Source organism: Zalophus californianus, chromosome 10, assembly GCF_009762305.2.
Source record: "Zalophus californianus isolate mZalCal1 chromosome 10, mZalCal1.pri.v2, whole genome shotgun sequence".
Lineage (NCBI taxonomy): Eukaryota > Metazoa > Chordata > Mammalia > Carnivora > Otariidae > Zalophus > Zalophus californianus.
Genome location: NC_045604.1, coordinates 15,719,563 through 15,744,038, shown reverse-complemented (window position 1 = coordinate 15,744,038; position 24,476 = coordinate 15,719,563). Strand labels below are relative to the sequence as shown.

The following is a 24,476-nucleotide window of genomic DNA, read 5'->3' as shown; positions in this document are numbered from 1 at the left end:
CAATTAGGATCTGTGGTAGAATTCAGAACTTGCTTTTGTTTTTTTTAACCCCTTATTCAGGCTAATTCTTATAAAGAAGGTCTTCTAACATTTTGTGAGACATTCTGTTGACAAAACTAACAGATGATTGAATGAAATGGTCACTTTCAATCAGTCAATCTATAAAAAGTATATGCACAATCTTAGTAAAAATATCAATTTAATTTAGCAAACGCTTAGTAAAAGCATACTTGGCATCAGCCTCCAGCCTGCAGAGTGATCTTATAAAGATGATAAAATTAAGTTCAAAATCCCAAATATGGTGGTCTGAAAAGTTCAAGATTGGCCCCTCCTTCTCGTATTTCAACCTCATGAAATACCATTCTTTCCTTGCTTTTTGTGCTCTGGCTATATTGGATTCTTCCGGTTTTGCTTGTTTGTTCATGTTTGTTTATTCATACACCGTGTTATCTCCCATACCAAGGCACTTATGCATGCCATTTTCTCTACCTGAGGTTCTCTACTTGTGTTTCCTGCCTAGCTAACTCAAATTGCATTTTTTTAGATGATAAAACTCTTCCTTTGGGAGACCTTCATGAATCCTCCAGAGTGGGCTAAATGCTCCTGTTATCTGATATGAGTTTTCTACATCTTACTTTTGGACTCCACATACTTGAAATCTTTTTTTTTTTTTTTTTGGCAACTTTTCAAATTGAAGTGTAACATAACAATAAAGTGAACACATTATCAGGGCATATTTTGGTGGACATTTACAAAGGAAACACACACATAAACACCTCTCAGAACAATGTATAGAATAATTCCACAACCTCAGGAACCTCCTTTTTCTCTTCCTTTTAGTTATTACCCCTTCTTATCCTGTTACCACTGACCCATTTCTCTATTTTTGAAACTTACATAAACGGAAAACTAGATTCTTTTGTTTCTAGCTTCTTTCACCCAGTGGTAGACCATGAGATTTATCCATGTTGCGTGAAGCAATAGTTGGTTCATGTTTACTTGGTCCTCTTTCTTGGTATTCCTAGTAATTTTGGATTGAATATAAGATATCATGTATAAAAAATTATAGACTCTTGTTGATGTTATCTCCTTTTAGCAAATATTGAAATATTTTTGGCAGGCAGACAACCTTTATCCTATCAGCAGTTGAGATGGGTTGAGGCTTTACTTCAGGCTTTGAGAAGACCCGTCTGTTTCTGGTTTACTCTTACTGATAGGATTTCAATGGATAGCCTGGCATATTTACCAGACCCTTCCTTCTTGGTAGGCCCTGAACTCTAATTTCTAGTCTCTCAAGCCATGCTTTCATTTTCCTAAGACTATGCAGTCTGGGAACTAGCAAATAAAACAGAAAGAAAAAGCAAAGATAAATTAAAGTCTCACCTAAATGGTTTTCCTTATTTCTAGGGTCTTAATCTCCCATGTCCTTGCAGTCCTAGTTACTCAGTAATGTCTTTGAACAATCACATTTTTAAGAAATTCTATCCAGTTTCTTTTCTTTTTTTCTTTCAGCATGAGGATTTTTTGCTCTCCTTCACACCTGAAAACAGCTCTGTCTCTCATAGCTGGAGACAGAAATCACTTATAATTACCTAATTACATGTTTGAAGCATGATTTTGCTGCAAGACTTTAAGCGCCCTAAGGTTAGGTATTCTATCTGTTTTGTTCAATACTCTTTCTAAAACACCAATCACAGCATCTGGCAAATGGGGTGAAATTGAGAAAAATCTGCATATGGGCTGATAAAATGATTGAGTTCTTTCATCTAAACATAGAGAGAGAAAGCAGAGCCAAAAGCCTTGAAAAACAGCTTACAGAAAATCGCAGCGGGAACCTAGTGAGATATATTTGGTTTCTTCATATTTTTAAAAGGATATAACGGTGCCATTACTATTTACGGACACATAGGGTGGGGATTAGGAAAAGTTTCATTTTGAAAATTACTGATAATCTTGAAGAAAGCATTTCAGATGAAGAAGTGGGAAGAAAAAAAGTAAGTGACAGACGGAGGAATGATTGGTAGTGAGGAACTGGACATGCAGAGCATCTTAGTTTTTAAGAAAACTGGATTATGAAGAAAAGAGAGGAAATAGTGTTAGATTAACAAGTGCATGTTAAAATGTAAAGGTAGCCACCAGACATGCAGAAATAAGATGTAGAGCATCTAAGTCTCTTGAGAAAGGAGAGAGGCAGCTAAAAACACAAAGGTCAGAAGTTCATAGATTGAATAAAATGAAGTCGAGTCTCAGAGATATGTAGTAGAGAGAAGTTATAAAAGAGTAGAGTCAAGATTTATGTAGTTTAGGCACATAAAATACATGTATGAATGGAAAAGCACATGATGTGAAAATCCTGAATGAAAAAAATGTCAGCCATAAATGCATGTATAACGATGACCACAAATATATTGTGGGCCAATCCTTTATGGTGATTCCTGCGCTTAAACCTTACGGTAATCCATTTTATGGATGAAGACACTGAGTGATGGGACTGGGAAGGGATTCATGCCAAGTCACACACTGCATGGTGGGGAAGCCAGATTTTAAACATGGGGAGTCTGACTTCAGAACCTGCTCTTTGCGCTGCCGCCACTGCTGTCTTCCTTCTGCACTATAGTGAACACCAGCATCAATACATCCATTGCCCTTGAAATAGGACTCAATCAGTTTGATGCTGTTAATCCATCCATAGCATTGATCACTGTTGTTTATAAAGCACTTTCGAGATTAAAAGTGCTTTTTATTGTACTCTATATGTTTATTATGACTGTCATCTTAAACCTATTGCAATAAGCCCTAATGATATGCATAGGTAAAAGTGTCAAAATATTCATTAACTTCAAAATTTAATAAGCCTAAGGAGATCCTGTATCTAAGAGATGTGCAACACCTCGTTTCCAACAACACGTTGTGAGGGCTATAGGGCAGAGAACAACTCCTATAGAGCACTCTCTAGCTACAACAATTGACGCAGAAGGAACTCCACCTTACCTGATAACTGAGGACCATTCATAACAATTTCTCCTTGTCTCAAGTACTATATAGCTTAAAACATACTTTCTTATACATTGTAGGCCAATAGAGGCTAAACAAATTGAGTTATCCCTCTAGGCTATCACAACTTCCCACAAGGTAGCTTTCAAAATTATGTAATATATTCTAATGCACCGGGAATGTTACCATTAATTCATTCTTGTAGCTAAGCAATCTTTCTTTTTTTTTTTTAAGATTTTATTTATTTATTTGACAGGGAGAGAGACAGAGAGAGAGCACAAGCAGGAGGAGCAGCAGAGGGAGAGGGAGAAGCAGGCTCCCAGCTGAGCAGGGAGTCCGATGCGGGGCTCGATCCCAGAACCCCGGGATCATGACCCGAGCTGAAGGCAGACGCCTAACGGACTGAGCCACCCAGGTGCCCTGCTAAGCAATCTTTCTTACATATTTTCCTTTTTTGATCTAACTCATTTAGCTAATTCTTTACTCAACAAACATTTATTGAACATCTGGTCCTCTGCTGTGCAAGGACAAATGTTGTAACAGAAGAAAATAGTCATAAATTCAGTCGGCTTGGGATCTAGCCAAGTGAACAAGCCATTCTAATAGAGTGTGGTAGGGATTAAAATAGAGACATTCTCATTTTCTGTGGTAGGATAGAGGAGAGGCCCCTAAGCTAGATTTGGCACCGGGGCAAGGGGGAGGCTATTCGGAGGAACAGCTCTGCTGACACTTTAGTGATGGGTAGGAATTAGCCCAGTGAAAGGAAGGAGAAGCATTTGCAAGTAAGGGAGGACATTGCAGGCAAAAGCATGGATCGAAGACCCAGGCATCTAAGACAGCAAGGCACATTCAAATGGCGGGGACGAAAGGCAGTCATAGAGCCAAGAGGAAACCAGGAGGTATATGGATGGAAAGATGAGGCTGGAAAGGTAAGCGGAAGAGTTCATGCAGGGCATCGTGATGTTGGAAACTACTGAAAAGTTTAAAGCAAGAAAATGGCAAGACAGATCATTAGTTAGAAAAACAGCCTAGATAAGAGTGAAACTGTTGGTATGGAGACCCACAACAGAGACCCGGATTAGGGACCAGTGGATGGTTCCGAGAGATATATCAGAGGAAGAATGGCCAGAGAAGGAACAATGGATGGAATGTTAGAAAGGGAGTGAGAAATTATATTCAAGAAACTTCCCAGGTTTCTATCTCAGGCAATTAGTAATATTCACTTTGGTAGACACAATGGTAAGCACAGAAGAAGGAATGGACTTCAGGGGAGAAAAATGAAGGAAGCAGAAGCCAAGAAAGAGGTATCTGCCTTCTTTTTCAATTTTCTGCCTGTTTGGGAGGGAAGATCATTATATCATTCATTCCCACAAACTTCCCACCAGTCCCTATCTTTCTTTTACAAAATTCTCCCAGGACTCGCTTTGTTTGTGAGGATGACATGGCCACCATTACCAGAGATGACTTAGGTGCCTGAATGTCTATAACGGTGCTTGTGCCCCTCCTTCCTCCTTATGACTCTTTTTTTGCACTTAAGTTCAAAGAACTTCCAAACTGAGGCTGCTCCTCAGTCAAGAAAATGTACGTAACTGAGTTTCCCTCCTTTTTTTTTTTAAAAAAAAAGCTTTATTTGAGAGAGAGAGCACACACATGCGTGAGCACAGTGGGAGAGGGGCAGAGGGAGAGGGAGAGAGAGACTCTCAAGCAGACTGCCCGCTGAACCCCGAGCCCTACCCAGGGCTTGATCCCGTGACCCTGAGCTCATGACCTGAGCTGAAGTCAAGAGTCAGACGCTTCACTGACAGAGCCTCCCAGGTGCCCCCTGAGTTTCCCTTCTTGAATATCCAAACAAATACCTGAGGACTATGTTTATGAGCTTCCTTCAATGTGTAGAACTTAAATGTGGCCTGCATATTTGCACCTCATATTGCCCCACTCAAATGGAATGCCTGGTGCATGATTTCATAAGACATTTCTTCAGAATATTAGAACATAGTTTTGAAAGATATGGCATTTTGGCATTGATATCATTTGAAATCTAATCTGAGTAGAAATGAAATTAATCTATACTCTCCTGTAGGTGTTATATGTATCCCAACAGATATAACATAACAGTAAGTATAGGTCTTTAAATATCTTTAATTTTTTTCCAAAAATAAATATAAAATAATTCATCTTATTTGATTGTTTCATAGGGGCTAGTTTCTCTATTATTGCTGACCATTATGACTCTTTTTCTGCTCAAAGTTCCTCTTTCTACACATTTAAGGATGAAAAGAAAACTAAAATTCATCTCTATTATATTGATGCTGAATGTCATTAAGAGATGGAGAATTTTATTTTTTTTCTTCAGCAAAGAAGCTTCGAGAAGATTTTTAAATGGCTAACATATCGTAAGAAAAAGACATTGGACAATTTATGTAGGTAAATGTGAGACCACATAGAAAACCTGAGGGCATAGTTGACACGGGGTGTTTGAGAATGTGGCGTGAGAATGTGGGAACAAACGTGCACTGTGTATAGCAGGTGACCATACATTTTGGTGTGATTGTAACGGAGAAGGAAAATGCAGACCCCTTAAAGCTGATTCAAAGAGTTATCAACCGACAGAAACAGTTTGCACCAAATGTAAGTATTATTCTATCCTATTGGCATGATAAATGCTGACTTGGCTTACTGAACACATAAATCCCTCTTGGGAAAAACTAGATGTTGTTTCAAGATATTTTCATTTATTAAGCATTACTACTATTTTTGTTGTTAGTTCTCTCCTGTTTCTTTTACCTGAGCTACCCTGTACTCATCTTTAGGGTTTTTTTTTTTTTTTTAAGATTTAATGTATTTATTTGAGAGAGAGAATGAGAGAGAGAGAGAGAGAGAGAGAGGATGAGCAGGGAGAGGGGCAGAAGGGAAGCTGACTCCCTGCTGAGCAGGGAGCCCAATGCAGGGCTCCATCCCAGGACTCCCAGATTGTGACCTGAGCGGAAGGCAGATGCTTAACCGACTGAGCCACCCAGGCACCTGATCTTTAGGGTTCTTGGCATTAGGCAGAAGAAAGAAAAATGTACTGTTAAAGATGAAATTATATATTAATTTAAGGAACAAAGACTAGACTCTTAACCAAAATAGGCAAACTATCAACATGACGTCTGTTCTTGTAAATAAAGCGTTTTTACCCAAAAAACTAGACTACCCTTATGTGTTTCTATATCACCTATGGCTGTTTTCATACCACCATGGCAAGCTGAGGCATTGGGACAGAGACCTCATGGCTTACAAAGCAGACAATATTTAATGTCTGGACATTTACAGGAGAACTTTGTGAACTCCTGCTCTAGATTGACACTGTACAAGTTAAAAGGCGGGGGGTGGAGGGAGGGTTCTTCATGCAAAGAGAAACTTACAATTTCATTCAATTTGACCAGTGGAGCAAGACCAAACTGGTAAAAGAAAAAGTCATGTGCTGAAATGATTCTTTTGTGAAATCAGAGCTAAAATTAGAAAGTGAAACTGAAATGACTCCCACACCAACCCCACCATTAACATTTCAAACACAAGGCAACTTCAAAATGTGTCACTTTAAAAAATACAAGGGTTAAGACACACGCAATCATCATAAACTGGCCTTGATGATGAATTTGGTGAATGGGGAGAAACATGGGCCTTTCCCCTCCAGCGATGTTATCGTTACACATCTCCACAAAAGGCAGCAAAAACAAAACAATTTTAATCCTTACTTCTTAATATCCCTCATCACCATGGCTTAGTCTGACTTCTGTGATTCTCAAAAGATAGGCATTTGGATCCTTGTCCCTACCAGTCCATACGGATACACTCAACCAGACATTCACACTCTCTTCTGATTCTGTCACAACCAGAAACACACCAGGAGCTTCTTTCTTCCCCAAGAGCCACTTCTCTAGTTTGTTCCCAAGTTCCATGTTTACTCTTGCCTTTATTTTTCCATATCATTACTGCCTGTTCATCAAACTGCTAGGCCATATAGGCAATGCATGGATTTGTTTTTTAATAACTATGACTAAGATCTAACATCAAAGGTAAAATAAAACTTGTGATTTAAATCTGCCTTGTAAGGACTTGGCATTTTATTTAGTTTGTTGTTGTTGCTGTTTTGTTTGTTTTTTTAAGCACTTTCTGGCAAAAGGACTTGCTCCCAGTCAGAGGACAACAAATACTGGGTGCCAAGGGTGTTGAAGGTCAGAATTAATACGCTTTTACTAATGAGTCTATCTGATATTTTCCCTGCTTGCACCTTCCCTATAACTGCATATAATCAGCTTTCCTTTAATGAAGTGTTTAAATGTCCCAGCTCACTATAAATAATAATAAAGCATATATATCATAAAGTAAAAAAATACAAAATACATGCTTTTAAGGAATATTGATTCAGGGAGTTGCATTTCTCTTTTCATAGGTCGGTCATTAATTGCATTTCTGTTTCCTAAAGCATTCAAGTTCAGTCATTTTGGGGAAGGCAAATACTAGGAGACAAAAATGTATGACAATCATTTAGTGTCCTTGAACAGCATTATTACAAAGAAAGTGTACAGAGTTCTCATCTGCAAAATATTCAACATCAGTAATCACATTTCTCGTGAAGACAAATAAAAAGGAATTACATCCAGGTGCACATGTATGCTCATCTCCCCAGTGGTTTGCTACAAAGATCTCCCCAAAGGCAGTCCCTGATTTCTGGGCAGGGTCACCAGTAAAGGCAGTTTAAAAGGCTGGTGTGATTGGCATCTGGATACTACAATCATCAAATCTTCCCCCAAATGATCATGGACCTGTTTTTGCTAATAGGAAGAAAAAGTGACAAGGAGAGAAAGGGTCACCTTTGGAATGCCAATCTGAGCGGTAGTTTAGTTTGCTGTTTTTACCAGGATCCTTTGGATTACTAGCGTTACATGGAAAAGACTAAATTTTTTGTATAAATCAAGTGGATTTACTCTGCATTCCTGAAAAAAAACGAGGATTTTTTTTTTTTTCCCTCCGAAGACACAATGATCACCCTGTCCCGCTGCAGTAGGGATGTTCTATTTGCTACTCCTGTTCTGGAAGGAGAAAGTACTGTTAACCCCATGTGACCAGAAGAATATTTTACAATGATATTTACATTATTTTCTAGATATAATATTATGAACTTCTATTGAATTTGCTGCCTCTTTGTATGCTCCAGCATAACCCAAGAATTGTATATCCATTTCTATATCAAGTATTTCTCTCCATATCATTTAAATTATCCCTAAAAATTAATGTATTCCCTAAGACTAAGAGAGAAAAATAAATTTATGTTAATCTTAAATTGTAAACATATTATATGAAAAAAATCAAAACTGAACAATTTACTTGAAAATCTAGTTGTTTTTAAACACACAGCAATAGCCTCTATTTCGAATTTTTGAAGCTACATAAATATTCTATATTCACTGACTGGAATTTTAGAAGTTAGAGGCATCGGTCATTTAGTGCAATCCTCAGTTTAATAAATGAGTATGATTAGATCCACAGAAAAATCATTTATCCAATATTTCAATACTAGGTAGATTAATTATTCTTGATAACAAAATTAAATAACACATTTTAATATAGAAGCTGCATATTACTCATACCCTAAATAGAACATTTAGGTACACACATCTTACATTACATGTAACAGCAGATGAATTAAGAGAATATTGATTTTAGAATTTCATAAGACTCTTAGAAAAGCTCCTGTCTCATGGTAAACACTTAACAAACATTTGTTAAATGACTAACGGTTAATAGCTAAAGTTTAATGACTTCTAAGTAATCTGTGTGATAGACACTGTGCAGCGTTCACAAGGTAGGCTATTGCCTTTCATCCTCACCTACTTCTAGACATAAGTATTGTAAGCAGTATTATTATGCCAATTTTAAAGAAAAGGAAACAAAGGTACAAAAACGATTAAGTGGTTTGTCTATAAACAATGGGGCCTAGATCTGAAACTTAGTCTGCTCCCAAAACATTCACTCCTAATCATAGAGAAATGAGGAAGTTAATACCTGATCTTAAATTTATACTATGATGTAAATGACTGATAATATACCCTTCCTGAAGATTAGATTTTTGAAAGAACACTTGTAGCCAAAAGGAAAAGGGACCAAAAACATATCCTAAGAAAGCTGTATCTGGTTAATTGTTCTTCCCAGAGGTAAATTTTGATAGAGTTCATTTACAATATAAAGCTAAGTAATTTATGATATTAAGCAACATGTTAGAACATATACTCATATTTTTGAATTGTTTTCATTATATCATATGAGATGAAAACATTTAAAGCAAATATGAAGAGGGGTGAGTTATATAGGAGATTCCCTTCTTGAACTGTAATACTGAGATCATTTATATTGAGACTTTCAATACATTGTTCATGACTATGGAATATGCTATGAATGTATTTATAAATCTTGTCATCAATGGGTGAAATCTAATTTCTTATATATATATACATATATATATAACATGTACAATAATATACATTACTGTATGTTTTGTCTTTGAATATTATTTGATATCTCCATTCATATTTCAGGACTCCTTTTAGAGTTTGATATTTTAAAATGAATAATTCAAAATAAAAGCAGATCTTAGCTCTTACAATTATTCACTTATTAAATATAATTAATCATTTTAGAGATTTCTAAAATTTATTCTTTAAATTTGCCAGAATATAAAAAACCTGCATGAAATATATAGAAATATGAGTTGATAGCACCATTTGCATATAGCATTTCAGCCCATTTAAAACAATTTCATTCAGACATTAAGCATCAAGCTTCTAGGAACATTCTGGAATCAATTGCTACAGAAAGAAAAGTGATCCCTAGGATGGCTTTGGGTATGCAAGCAAATAAATAAGGCCAACCCTATTTACTATTCATACCTAAAAAGCCAACAACTTAGAGACAAATCCAAAAAAGTTGCATGGCGTTGGGTAAGGAAGAGCTGAGTGATAATTATTTTACCTCCCATCCTTATTGATTAATTTTACATACTTCTTATTCTACAACTCCCAAAGAACTGTCCACGTATGCGCCTTCCCCCTCCGCGGCAAAGCACCAGCATTTGAATCAGAAGCTTCCAGTTCACATTTCAACCCTGACCTTGAGTGGCTATGATACCTGAGTCTCACTTCCTCTGTACTCAGAGGGTAAAATTTCCACCTACAAGCTTGTAGAGGGATTGAATTAAATAATATTTAAGTAAAACAAGTGGAAGATGCTCATTATACAAGTACCTCTCTGCTTAGGAAAGATGCAAGCATCTTTGAGAAAGCTATTGCACTGGTTTTGCAAACTTGTCCTAGCTTATTAATTGGGTAAACTTCATTTTTTAAAAAAAAATTTTATTGTTATGTTAATCACCATACATTACATCATTAGTTCTTGATGTAGTGTTCCATGATTCATTGTTTGTGCATAACACCCAGTGCTCCACGCAGAATGTGCCCTCTTTAATACCCATCACCAGGCTAACCCATCCCCCCACCCCCTCCCCTCTAGAACCCTCAGTTTGTTTTTCAGAGTCCATCGTCTCTCATGGTTCATCTCCCCCTCCGACTTACTCCCCTTCATTCTTCCTCTCCTGCTATCTTCTTCTTTTTCTTTTTTCTTAACATATGTTGCATTATTTGTTTCAGAAGTACAGATCTATGATTCAACAGTCTTGCACAATTCACAGCGCTCACCATAGCACATACCCTACCCAATGTCTATCAGGTAAACTTCATTTAACCATGGCTCAGCTCAATACAATTATTCAACCAACCCTGCCAATTGAACCAAAGGGTCAAACCAATGAATTGATGCACACCTGGTTTAAAAGTTAAAGAGAACCTTAAAAGTAAGGCAAAGCTGCTAATAAAAAGGGGCTAGTAATGCCCCAGAACGTGCCTGAATGCAGAAGAACATCTTATTCTCTGGGAATCACCAAACCTCCAGGGAGCAGTTCAAGCCAAAATTGTGATCTCCCCGCCTTGCCCTTCAAATAATGTGTACTCTCCAAACACATTTTCTATGCAGCTGGAGGCTTTGTTATAGACAGAAGGATCCTGCTTAGTTAGGCCGGTGTTTATGGCCTAACTTTTTTAAAGAGGAATTTGGAAAACTTCCCAGATGCTACATCTGCCCCTAGCCCTTGCACCTCAGAGTATAAGGCCGACTAGGGAGAGCGTGAAGATGACTAAATTTGTTAACGGTGGACGGGCCACTCTATCTTTCACTGCAACAACAGTAGGTGATCCCATCAAAAATCTGTCTGCTGGCTAGCCAGCAAATCTGAGCGGACAAATGCTTGCAGCAGATATACTCTGCTTAATGGAAATGAATGTTGTTTCCTCGAAGAAACCCATTGCAAGCCAAATGTTGGACCAGGAAGGCAATTTCTACTTCCATTTGAGCAAAGGCTTTTCAACTTTGTATCTATAGGCTTTTTAACTTTCTTTTCCACATTACCTATTTTTTCTTTCTTTTCCTTCCTTTCTTTGACATTTACGAATATTAAGCAGAAGTTGAACACTTCATGATTGCTTAGTGGCTGAATATCTAATACTCAGTGCGGATTTTGAGGCACCAGGCCACTAGGTAAGCAGGCATTCGCCTCAATATATCTCTGCTAGGACATCATTCATTACAAATGTGCATCAGCAGCCAGCCTCACTTCAGAGCAAACTATTTACTATTTTAAATAAAATAATATTTAAATAAAAATAAGCAATAATATTTGAGCCACATTTTATAGCTCAAATTCCACTTCATCGTCCTCAACACATGCAACATTTTCGAGACTATTTGCTCCAAAATGACTTTCTCCGGGATCGAATGAATATTGTTATGAGTTTACAGAATCATTTGTATCTTATATTTTGTATGTTTTTTTAAAAATTAGGAAAGTGACGTATGTAACATAAATAGTTACAGTTTTCTGCAATTATAGTGAAATAGTGCTTTTAGAAACTCGGATTCGGGAAGGTAACAGGACTTCCAGAGTACTGTAGGACGAACAAGACCAGGAGTTGTGTGAAACAAATGAGGCAGGATTATAGAGCCCCACACGTGAGGGATAGAGCCTGTCTTCTTTGAAAATTTTGGCATTTTGTTGGGGAATGTTTTGGCATTGATTTTCATTTTTAAAAATATATTGTAGGAAAATACTATTTTTGTTGATTTCTGAGGTAGTGTGTGTGTGTGTGTGTGTGTGTGTGTGTGTGTGTGTGTGTGCCCGAAGCAAGCTCCTCACTTACCCATACTGCCAACATATCCATAGAAGGTATGTTTTCCCAAAATTAGCTTTTCCCATAATGTTCTCCAAAAAAACCTACTGATAGTTTAATGCTTAAAAAAAGTGACAAATAAGGATTAGGCATACTGAGCTAAGCAAAGTTAGCTTTCTTATAATTGCTTTTAGAGGTTTTAATAACCTGATGTATACTGAGAATCTCCCCAGCACGGGGCATTTCTCACACTCATCTGCCTACAGAAGTCTTCTTTTTCAATAGAGTAGGTAAAGTAGTCTGAGGAATACATTCTGGTAAATGGTGTCCGAGAGTCATTTCCAGCATATACTTTGATATAATAAGGCTACCTTCCCACATCTGTATTTTTCTTTTCTTTCCTCTACTTACCCACATCTCCCCACACAGAATACTAAAAAGATGGACAAGTTGACACATCAAGATGAAGTTATAAAAGGTCTGAATTAGTATTTCTGTGGACAGGCATAGTAAAAATTCACTCTGAAGGGATATCAAAATAACAAGAAACACCTTGGCGCCTAGCGCCTCTTCAACAGAGTGATGTCAAAAACACTTACCGGTAAAGTCCGTATTGACTGGGTGTGTGGAACTGGGAAATTTATAATATCCATTCCCTATGAAACGAATTCCTTTCATCATCATGGCCGTGGGAGCTGGGAGAGATGACTCTCTTCTTTCCAGCTGATACACAGGAGAAGGTCCATTGAGTTCTTCAGGTGGGAGCCATCTAACACGGATGGTTGTGCTGTTGATTCCTTCCACCACAGGAGGCCTCAGTTGGGTTGGTGCTAAGTGTCAAAAACACTTGTTACATTCAAGAACTTAGCGTCTATCTCTGATGCAGTTATTCACACACAGGTACACATGCACTTGTGTACATCACACTTGAGATCAAATCAGTTGTGGTCTCAATTCTTTACATGGCTCTAGGAACTGAAGACACAATAGAGTTTATCTTAAATGTGACTAAACACCATGAAAAAATAGGTACCATAAAACTTTGAGGATTAAACAAAATTGCCTCTTGCAGATAATTTCTCTATTCTTTCTCACTCAGGAAAAGACATTTCACATTATAGTCTGTTGGTGCCCACCCAGATTCCCTTTACCAAGCTGGTACCACAATGGTGCAATGTGTCTGTCTCTAATGGCTCGTGGTTGCCCCCTTTTCTGGAAAATTCCCTTGCCTGAGTGGACACTATCTCACCCAGAAGCTACAAGATCCCTCATGAAACCTGCAGTCTGTGACTAGCTGTGACTACCGCCAGTGATTACTCATCACAAAGGGCAGAGCCCCTAGGCTTAACATGGCTTCAACTTATGGCCGTAATTCACAGAGGCCAACAAAGTAAAGAAAATGATTGAAATGGTCTAATTCGGGAGACAAGAGAGTGTGGGGTCTGCAAAGAACCCGGCCATGGTGAATAGTCACTAATTCATGCCAGCCAATGGATAATGCAAGAAGGATGACCCAAAGTTGCCCGATCTTTTACTTTGTTAAATATAGTCATTTATGTGTAATTTTTCTGATTTTTGAAGCTTAGCAACTGGTTTAAATGAAAACAAACAAATAAGCAAAACCACTCTGAAAGCCCAACAGAGCATCCACATGAAGAAAAGGAGCCTGTGAGCTCAGGGGTTTATGAACTCCGGTCCAGGTTCAACAGACCCAGGGCAGCCCCCTGGGCCCTGAAATGACCACAGTACCTCCAGGGCCTGTGCCTAGCAGCAGTGAATGCCCAGTGCCCAAGCACACACTGAGGCCTTGGCATACTTCGAGGTCCTGGGACCCTGGTAATTCTCTGGAGGCTTCTGGGAAACTCCAGGAATGAGTAACAGAAATAGAGATTTTCCCTACAACCTGCTGGAAAGGGGGTCAGGGTAACAACTGAGTTAATAAAAATAAAGTTTTGTTTTGATTTTTCTTCTTTTATTTTTATTTAATTTCAAGTTAACTTATGGTATATTATTAGTTTCAGGGGTAGAATTTAACAATTCATCAATTGCATATAACACCCAGTGCTCATTACATCAAATGCCATCCTGATTTTTCTTCTTAGACAGTTGAGTGTGTAGGCTGCGATTCATTCCCACTCAAAGTGGTTTGGCTGGATTTGAGAGGTACCATCAAAGAAAGGAACAAATGTTATTATCACCAAGCCTACTTTTTCAGGGTCTAAACCAAAGCTGTGGACTCTTAATTTATACCTTTGTTAATATAGCCTTCTGCATACACAAAGTCTTTCCCGGTTTCAATAAACATAAATTAAAATGATATGAATACAAGAATCGATATCCTTAAACCATGAAAGATAATTCACCTTAAAACAGCTTAGAACAAGTACTATCTGTTACTTTCTAGAAAGCTTGGCCAGCTTTCCAAAGAGAAACACTTAATTGTGATTCTATTTTAACTTTTCGTAAAGTAGAGGGCACTGAGCAAAATGTTCATCAACTTAGAAAGATAATTAACAATTCTGTTCATTTTCTGCCACTACAAACCATGTGATGTTTTTATTTTTATATATGTATGGATCTGTAAATTTTATGCATGATTTCCTTTAGCATTCCTTGCCAAAAATAGTAAATGGTGGGTTCTCAAAGATTTCACTCTACAAGCTATGCCCCATCTTCAATATAATCCAAAACAAAATAAAAAGCTGACCATCTAGAAATTTCTCTCCCCTCAAGTTTCTCTTCAGTGTTTGGAATTCCATTCCTGTATTAAAATTTAAGCATTGGCTATGAGTTTAACAGGGGAAGAAGGATTGTCAAAAATTTTTGTGTCCTGGGTTCAGGGAAGCAATGGAGGACCAATTACATAATTTTTTATTATCTAAAATTTGCTATTTAAAAGCACAAAAGAAGGGTGCCTGGATGGCTCAGTCAGTTGAACATCCAACACTTGATTTCAGCTCAGGTCATGATCTCAGGTTTGTGAGATCAAGCCCCACGTTGGGCTCTGCACTCAGTGTGGAGTCGGCTTGAGATACCCTCTCTCTTTCTCTCTCCCTCTACCCCTCCCCCCCAGCTCTCTCTCTCAAGTAAATAAATAAATCTTTAAAATAAATAAATAAAAGCACAAAAGAGGGATTTTGAACTCTTCTATTTTCTATATTCCACATAGGATTCCCTAGGGTTCTGGGACAAAAGGATTTGACATCTTAATTTGAAGCATACCATCTATTCCAATGATATCTAATGGAACTTTCTCTAAAGATGGAAATGTTCTGGATCCATGTTGTCTAATATGGTAGGCATTAGCCACATATGGATAGTTAGCACTTGATATGTGGTTAATGAGACTGAGGAATGGAAGTTTACATTTTATTTAATTTTTATTTTTATTTTAAGTTTAAATAATCATAAATGGCTATCATGGCTACCATACTGGATAGCAAAGATCCAGAGAATCACAAACTATACATTTTTGGTGCGTTGAGAATAGGATTTCCATTTTAACTAAATATTTAGAGAAATTAGGAATATACCTCCTGTACTTCTAAAGAACTAAAGAGTTTTATCCTTGTTTAAAAGTAGCCTCTTCTTCAAAGTCCCATTTGCTTGACATTTGGTATTCCTTTACTCCAACCACCCAGCTCGTTAGGGATAATGGTGAGGTTTTGTACCACTATGGTATTCAGAATCCCTTACCCCATTGATAGCATAATCCAAAATTCACTTCTTAACCAGGGCTATAAATTCAGAGTCAAACAAAACAAAAGGAATTCCAGCCACTCAACAGCTTTTTAAAAAATATCTCCTAAAAGTGAGAGTGCACTTTTTTTTTAATTTGGCAAAATGATTATAATCAATAAGGGCACTTTCACTGAGATTCCACTACAATTAATGTTGACTGTTTAAGTTCTAACAAGTAGTGGAACACTTCTAAATTAACAGGGGAATTATTCCACCAAGCAATTAGACTATTCTTAGGAAGTCAACTACAGAGAATGAGTCAAATTAGAGTATATTTTTTTATTCTCTTGCCTAAAAAAAACCAAACAACCTTCCAGCTGGTATGTTGTCATTTCACTTGGAGGAGTCAACCCAGCCTGTTTGAAAGGGTGAGCACCCTACTGAGTCATTATCTTCAGAGTTCCCTTAAGACCAGAGGGGGAATTTTCAATCAATTAAACTAGACTGGTCACACACACACACACACACACACACACACACACACACACACACACGTAGAGTGTTGAAAAGAAAAATAGATATTCCTGAACTATTAAACACGCTCACACAAATACAGACTCACTAAGAGAAAGGAGGTATAAAGGATTATTTTTCAGACTATCAAAGTAAAGGGATTATAGTTATAACTTTGTTAATCACAAAACAGTGAATTAAGAGACAACATAGAATAATTGAAAGGACTCTGCAGACTTTCAGAGATTATATTTTACCTTTTAATTTCCAATTCTGCATGACTTAAAAAATCACCTTGAACTTATATATGCCTCAGTTTTCCCATCTACAACATGAGGATACATTTTCATAGAATACCTTGACAATAACTGCTTTTAAAAATAATATATATGTGTATATGTATATATGTTGGCTAAACACATAATAATAAAAAAAGAAAAAAACTATATATATATATATATATATATATATATAATTGTATTAGGTTTTACAAAGCAAATTTCTAAACAAATCCAAGGCGCTATTATTGTTAGCCAATAACATCTTTCATATTACATATTATAAAAGGATATAATTCATCCACATTCAAAATCCGTATTTACTCAGAGAATCCTCTTATAGCTGTAAAGCAGAAAATGGATCTTCAATACCCATCATTTCAAAGAATAACAAGATACAGTCTGTTTCTACTTAGAATAAAATTACGATGTTTTTGTATTTTTCTGCAACTTCTTTGTATCCAGTTCCCAGCCTAGCTCCTCTATTTATAAATATTCTTTTATAAAAAGCTCTGATAATAGACATTCTTCTTTATGCAGCATTTATTACTTTATAATCTGATTAATAGCATATCATAATGCATAAATTTACATGTGCAAAATTTATGTAGTGCGGAGTTTGAGTGTCATAGGATAAGAACGGAAGGCTAAATGAGCAGAAGCTCTCGTTGATGGCAGCTCTCTAAAATCAAATCTCTTTGTTTTCAAGCAAGAGTTTGTTGCCTATGAACATTGCATGGCAGTGTCAATATCTTAAAACATCATCAACTTTCTATTACAAAGACAGGAATGCAGGAATTAACGGCCTTTTTATGTTTCAGGCCGATGTGGGGAGCAGACTAACATAACACATCCTCAGGCACTTTATCAATAGAACACGATTTTGACTTTTCCTCAGAAATGCAAAACTGTCACAAGAAATGTAAATTGCCCAAACATGGCTAGGCCAGAACACCTATGGAAGGGCACTGCGTTCAGGGCCTACACAAGAGATCCAGGCCAGGAAGCCAGGATTTCTCAGCTGGCGACCACCCTACTGAACTGCTCTCCAGTCAGTGTCCAGAAGAAAAGAGAGGATTCTTCCCTCAGAATCTCAGAAATCAGACAGCCTTGCCTTGGGCACTGTTTATTCTCTGACTGGAGAAACAAGAACAAAATCTACTTTACCATTTCCTCCTTCTTGGTTTACTAGTCTCCTTCGAGAGAGAAGATGTACAGTGGAACCAATGTGGAAAGGAGAGAACTGAGCTTCTAGGCTGGCTCTGTAGGTCCCTAGTTATGGAACACGGGCTACTCCAGTGTTTGGTCTCTCTGGTCCTCAGGGCCTCATCTGTTGAAGGGCACGATAGACCCGATTGTGTCTTCCGGTTTCAAAATTCTATGACTGAACATTTTCAAGCAGCGCTTCTCCGTGAGAAAACCAGAAGGCAGCCTGGACACACGACACACGGATCGTCTCAGCCCTCCAGGAGGCCAGCTAGTTTATCCCCTTCAGCTCTGAGCCGTCTTGTTTCTTTAACCCAGCGTGGCATAAAATTATTACGATTTCTCTATGTGTTCGAAGACATAGAGAACAGCCAGAAAGCACTGCTTTTAGGGAACTTAAGGGAAACCGCCTCCCTGGTGAATCAACACTACCTTTCCCAGCTGTTGTTCTGGTGATCATCAATAATTTGCACGTAACTAGCATCCTAGATGGGCAGAGGAGAGGATCCATGTGCTCTGAACCGCACACACAGCAGCAGCGAGGACAGTGAGCACTGTTCCCTAAAGCCCACCATTAATAAAAGGTAGCTGCTTGGACTGTAATTATGGCATCCTTGCTACCCAAACTTGAAGCTTTTATGGGGCTTATGCAATTAACTACTTAAATGCATCGTAACACTAGCTTCTCTGACAGCAAAGTATTGATTTTTTAATCATTTTCAAGTCTCTTCTAGCACAAATAAATGTACTACAGTTACAGTTAATGCACTGTGTACATGCATTAAATGCTGGTGTGACACAATTTATTATTTTGTGATATATAGAACTGAAGTTTGGCTTCTCAGAAATTAGCATCACCGATCCAATATCAGTATGGAAACTACCATTGTCCTTGATACTCCAAATCCTCTAACTTCAAAAAGCTAGAGACCTTTGTTAATAGGATAGTTAGGCTTTAAAAAAGAAAAGGAGGGAATGCTGGATATAAATCTTTTATATATGTCAGTGTAGGAGAAAATTAAAAATAGTCTAACAGAGAAGATACAGTTTATATTTTCCTAAAGGTGTCACTGTGGGACCTATGGCAACTTTGTTCAGGTAAGTTTTTGTCTATTTAATTTCTTTCCATGTACTTTATTTAGGGTACATCAATCACAATATTTTACATACTGCAGTCTCTCTGATCCAGCCAATTTTTACATATTCTAATTGTGTTGTTTTAACGCCTTTCTGTCGATAACACATTACAAAGCTCAGAGACTGTTTTAAAAAGTATGATTTCTGCATGCCAAATAGGCCAGCAGAGCCCCTAGTAAAGTCGTGTATCTGAATGCAGACGTGGAGACAGAGGTCATTACGTGTTTCACCAACAAGCCTTTTCCTTGGGTGCATCCACACATTCATAATTAAAGTTGGTGAATAGAAAGCAGTTAATTTTGTTTTGTTAGAAATAATATCATTTTAGTTTTAGCATCTAAGACAGATGCCAGCATTTCACTCCGAACAGATGGTAATTCCATCTAATAGTGCATCTCTGTATTAGTAAGGTCTGTTGTGTATACAAACAGTAATAAACAGTAGGTAAGGATCAAAATAAATTTTAATTGTTGACATTAAATTCTGGCAGCCACAGTTCTAAGGCTGCAATATTCCTTTTTCAAATCTGTCAGATTTACTAATGCCGCAAAAGCTTTGCTGAAAGCTGCCACGTCCCAGTTTCAGTGGAATGGTTTTTGCATGCCACCAGTTACGGATCTCTGCACCACGTTATCTGTTCCCATACACTGAAACGATTGTTCAAGAACAACATGGAACTGGTCCTACCATCCATGTGATGATCAGCCAGGATTCCTTTTAGAATGTTCCTGAAGGACGGAACATTTCATTAAGAGGTTAGTATAAGATGCTACACCCAAATTGCTACATGATGCATTAACAGTATTTCCACAGCCCCTTTCCCACCCTGCTCTGTAAGGGTCTCCCATTCAATATTCATTTTATTCTCTTCGCAAATCTGGGCATTCCTGAACTTCTCTGAAAGTGACATCATTCCTTTCATTTCGTTTGCTTTGCCGGAGTCTGAAGGATTTCCCTGACACTCAGAGCTACCAGCAGCTGCGCTCTTCCATAGGCTTTGCTGTGGATCAAGTGTGCCAACAAGCACCAGTTTGGGCCTGATAATGCCTCCAGCGATCTGGTATTACAAGTAGTAGCCGCTATTTATTTTGGAAAGCTGCCATGTTAAAAAAAAAATCATTAAAAAGCCCAGTTTGGCATTCAGGTGACTGTTCAATAACAAACATGCTTTGCAATCATATTTCTTTAAAAAAATGGATGTATTTTTTTTAATCATGAAAAATATATTGCTTCCACCATATGGGACAACCAACGACTCACCAACCGATTTAAGATGCAGCATATTGAGCTGACCATATGTTACAGTGCTGTTGAATGGCTGAGTGATTCATGCCCGTCACATTCTAGTATATCAATTAAAGCTCCTTGAAGTCTGCATGATTTGTGTCTCTGTTATTAAACCCTGCTAATTCATCCCACTTACACATCTGTTATAAATCTCTAGGAGTGCTGCATGATTCATGGCAATCTGTGAGCATGCTACAGCAAATTCTTCTCCTTGTAATTAACAGTAAATTGTTTTACTGCCATGCAATGAATTTTTCAGTTATATTGCAAATGAACTCCTAAATGTGCGGTTCTTTCTTAAGAACTGACTTATATCATTAGGCAATTAAAAAGTATTGCTTTGAACCAAAAGCTTTTAATCAAGAGAAATACAACTTAAACATTGCTTAAGAGCCACGGAAAGTTGACATGTTGGTTAAAAGTGTAAAATAATTTCTGTTATCGAAAGAGCAAAACAAACAAACAAAACCCGCAGCGTACTCAGGATTTCATGGACGCTGAGACACAGACCTGCTCCCTGGAAACACTCAGCGAGACAAGTTTGCACAGATACTGTTTATCTTCGAAGTTACTTAAGTCATCTGTCATTACCAAATTTCTCAGATTGCTTTACACTTCTCTAATTGTAAAACAGTGCCTTTATTCTTGAAATAAATAATTGGATAATTAGCCAAGTTGAATCATCAGAGGATTCCAGGGCTGTTCAAGTGTTCTTGTCAAAGGTGAAGTAAATTCATTTCAGCTCGCCTCGCAGCTCTTCGAAGAGGCTTTGATTTTTTTTCCCCACTTTCTTGGCAGCAGCTTCAGATTCATGAGTCCATACATCAAGTCAGTAGTTTAACAACAAATGGAATTAAATTCAAAGAAGGGAAACTAATTGAAGGACAGCAACAAAAGTGTTTGGTAATGTGCTTTTTAATATGGCATGCCACATTTGCATGATAATTTTTCCTTTTTAGCATGGAGCAGAAAGTGACTAGCTTAATGAGGGATTATTCAAGACAGGAACGAACAAAATGCATTCATAACTAAGAACAAAGATTGTATTATGAAACAAAAACAGGCAACCTCAGAGAAGTAACTGGATGATTGGTTTATGCATTATGAATAAAAAGATAGAAAAATATTTATATTAGTATTCACTAATGACTATATATACAAGATTGTTGTAATTAAAATTATAAATTAACATATTAAGAGTGCTTGTTTAATCACTCTGGGTCCTATTCGCAATGAAAAGACTCATGTACCTGCATGCGAACAATGTGTGTTTTCAACTGAGCTGCAAACAGCCTATATATTTTACTTTGGATTCAGAGAAAAACCTTAATGCACCACTAATTACTTGCTTAATGGGAGATGGGCACTTCTAAGCTGGAAGCGTAGAGGTCAATTTATGACAGGCAAAGGAAATACACATCATTCGCCCAGGAATGAAGCTCCAGAAGGAATTTCCCTTAAGAAAGGTTTAAGCTGTGCTGAATTCACGAAGTGTGGAAGCACACAAATTTCCTACATTGGAAGGGTAATCTTAAAGAAAAAAAACAACAAGCACTCTAACAGGGCTGGGGCCATTCGTTCACCACCCTCAGACACCCAAAAGCAACTCCTGCGCCACCAAAGACCCCGCTTGGAGACTGTGCTACGTACAGAGAGAAGCTCAGCTGCTCCTGGGCATACCCCTCCCGGCAGATCAGGTCTCAGGTTTGTCTGGGGCACAACACTAAAGGAGCAGCAACACAGTATTCTGGATGAAATGTACTGATTTTAATCATATCCCTCACTGAAAAAATACTTAAAACAAGAGCAAACTGTAATTCTCAAGCTTTCTAATGAAAGCCAGATAAATCTTTACAAGTATCTTTTTGATTTCTGTGACTGAGATTTAAGGAGGAAATATGCTTTCGTGAATCAAGGCTTTGAAAAGGCTGTACACTACTCCTAACTTTTGGTGCTCTTTTGCAAAGTTTTTGAATGGTCACTGGCTCCTTTCAATCTCCCATAATGAATTCATGTGAACTACATTTACACTTTAGAGTTAATTCCCTACACATCCATTAGAATTAGTTGCAGTAATATATTCCCTCCGAATCGCAATATTATGACTGGAAGAAACGGGGGCAGGAAGAATCCTAAAGCTGCAAGTCAACTTTTATTCCTTCCCTACAGCAAACCTGTTGACTCCTCAAAGGGACTGATCTTCTCATTGTTTCTTTCTATGACTTAGTATCTAGGAGTTATATCCAGATGTTTAATCTTAAAATCTTAGAAGAAAACTTCCATTTACTGAACATAAACCTTGTAAGAAAGATACTGGATCTGTAATTGCTGGGCTTTTCCTTATATTCCAACAGAAACAAGTAAGTTCATTCTTACTGATCTTTAAAAAGACATTTAAAATGATGTCTTTTAAAATAAATCAAATAGCAAGCAAAAATTATTTTTCCATACTTTTGTCATGTAAGTGACTTTATTCTCTGCTTGGCAAAAGAAGAATCAGAGTTCTGACCAAATGTATTACAGGATTAAGAAATAAACATTTTCCCAGGAGAACACTAAAATAACTTTTCCTTCAGAAATGAAAGCATTTTACACAGAAACAAAAGACTATGGACTCTAAGAAACAAACTGAGGGTTCTAGAGGGGAGGGGGTTGGGGGGATGGGTTAGCCTGGTGATGGGTATTAAAGAGGGTACGTTCTGCCTGGAGCACTGGGTGTTATACGCAAATGATGAATCATGGAACACTACATCAAAAACTAATGATGTAATGTATGGTGATTAACATAATAAAAAAAGTTAATGTATTGCTTTTAAGGGAAATTAGGTAGAAGGAAAATTTTGGCAAAGAATGAAAAACAATTTTAAATTTACACATTTAGAACATTTTAAATTTACCATTACATCTTCTCCTGCAACTGCTCAGTCCTTCACATTCCAGCTTCTGCTTCAACCACACTAGAGTTCTCCCCAAAGGGACACCAATGCCACCTTCCTTGTAGATCACATTCCTCTTGCTTTGCCTAGAGTACATGATACTACTCTTCCCTTAACTTTTCTAATACTGTTCCCTCAAATTCTGACCATTTCTCTACTTTACTTCTCCTTTCTCTTTCTCCCAAAATAAGAGCATTCACTAAGATCCGAACTTTTATTTTGTATTTTCTCTGCTTTCACTAATTCATTACCATCCACAGTTTTAGTTTTATCTATATGCAATAATTACAAAGCTTGTATCATTGTTAAGCCCCGGATTTGCATTTTCTGCTACAGGCTCCTTATAATCGTCATGGATGTGTCTCTATCAAAGCAAACTTAAACTCATGGGTTTATTTCTCCCATGTGCTCTTTCTTCATCTTTCTCATTATCTTTAATGGCATCACCATGGGTCTGCAATATTTACTGTCATCTTCAATTCTTCCTTCTTTTTAACCTGTGGATTTCTCTTCCTTGGTCTACCTGCATTCCCTTCCTTCAATCTTTACTTCTATTCATCTGACTTACTCCCTCCCTGCCTCTTAGAAAAGTCTACCAGACTCTATTTGCACACTCTCTTCTAGTCTATTCTACATGCTACTGCCAGAGAAATTTTCATAAACCCCAGTTTTCATCCCATCGGTACCTGGAACAGTGCTAGTCTCTAAAATAGTGACTAGGATGGCATGTGTCCAGTAAATACCTACCCAAATCCTAACCAATCCTTTAGAGTCCACCTCAAATGCCATTTCATCTGAGATAACTTCCCAATCTCCCAAATCAAATATCCCATATTCTATCTTCCCATAGCTTTCTTTTGTCCTTTATCCAGTGCCCCCAGGTGTTAACCTACCTGTTGTATGTCAGCATCTTCATGCAGGCACCATTAAGGTGTCTTTGAATTATCTTTGAATCCCCCATAGTGCCCTAAATAGGTCAGCCCTTATTAGATGCTTATGGAATTGAGCATTCACAACAAAATACAGTAACTATATGATTATGGCACATTATTAACTGTATGCTGCAAACAACAAATTTGAAATCTGTAGTTTTTGAGCAAAATTTTGAAATACTTGTCATAATTCTGAATGGCGTGTCCTTACAGAACTGAAAAATAATGCTTTTAGACTTTAGCACTCCTACAGTT

At 37.5% G+C, this 24,476-nt stretch overlaps 1 protein-coding gene across 1 annotated transcript in view; it reads right to left on the bottom strand.

The window, feature by feature from the left end:
- The window catches only part of USH2A (usherin), a 717,806-nt gene that overhangs the window by 489,155 nt on the left and 204,175 nt on the right, over positions 1 to 24,476 (bottom strand). The window contains exon 20 of the mRNA XM_027612135.2: positions 12,851 to 13,081. Within this exon, the coding sequence (XP_027467936.2) occupies positions 12,851 to 13,081 (231 nt within the window). The remainder of the gene's footprint in view (positions 1 to 12,850; positions 13,082 to 24,476) is intronic.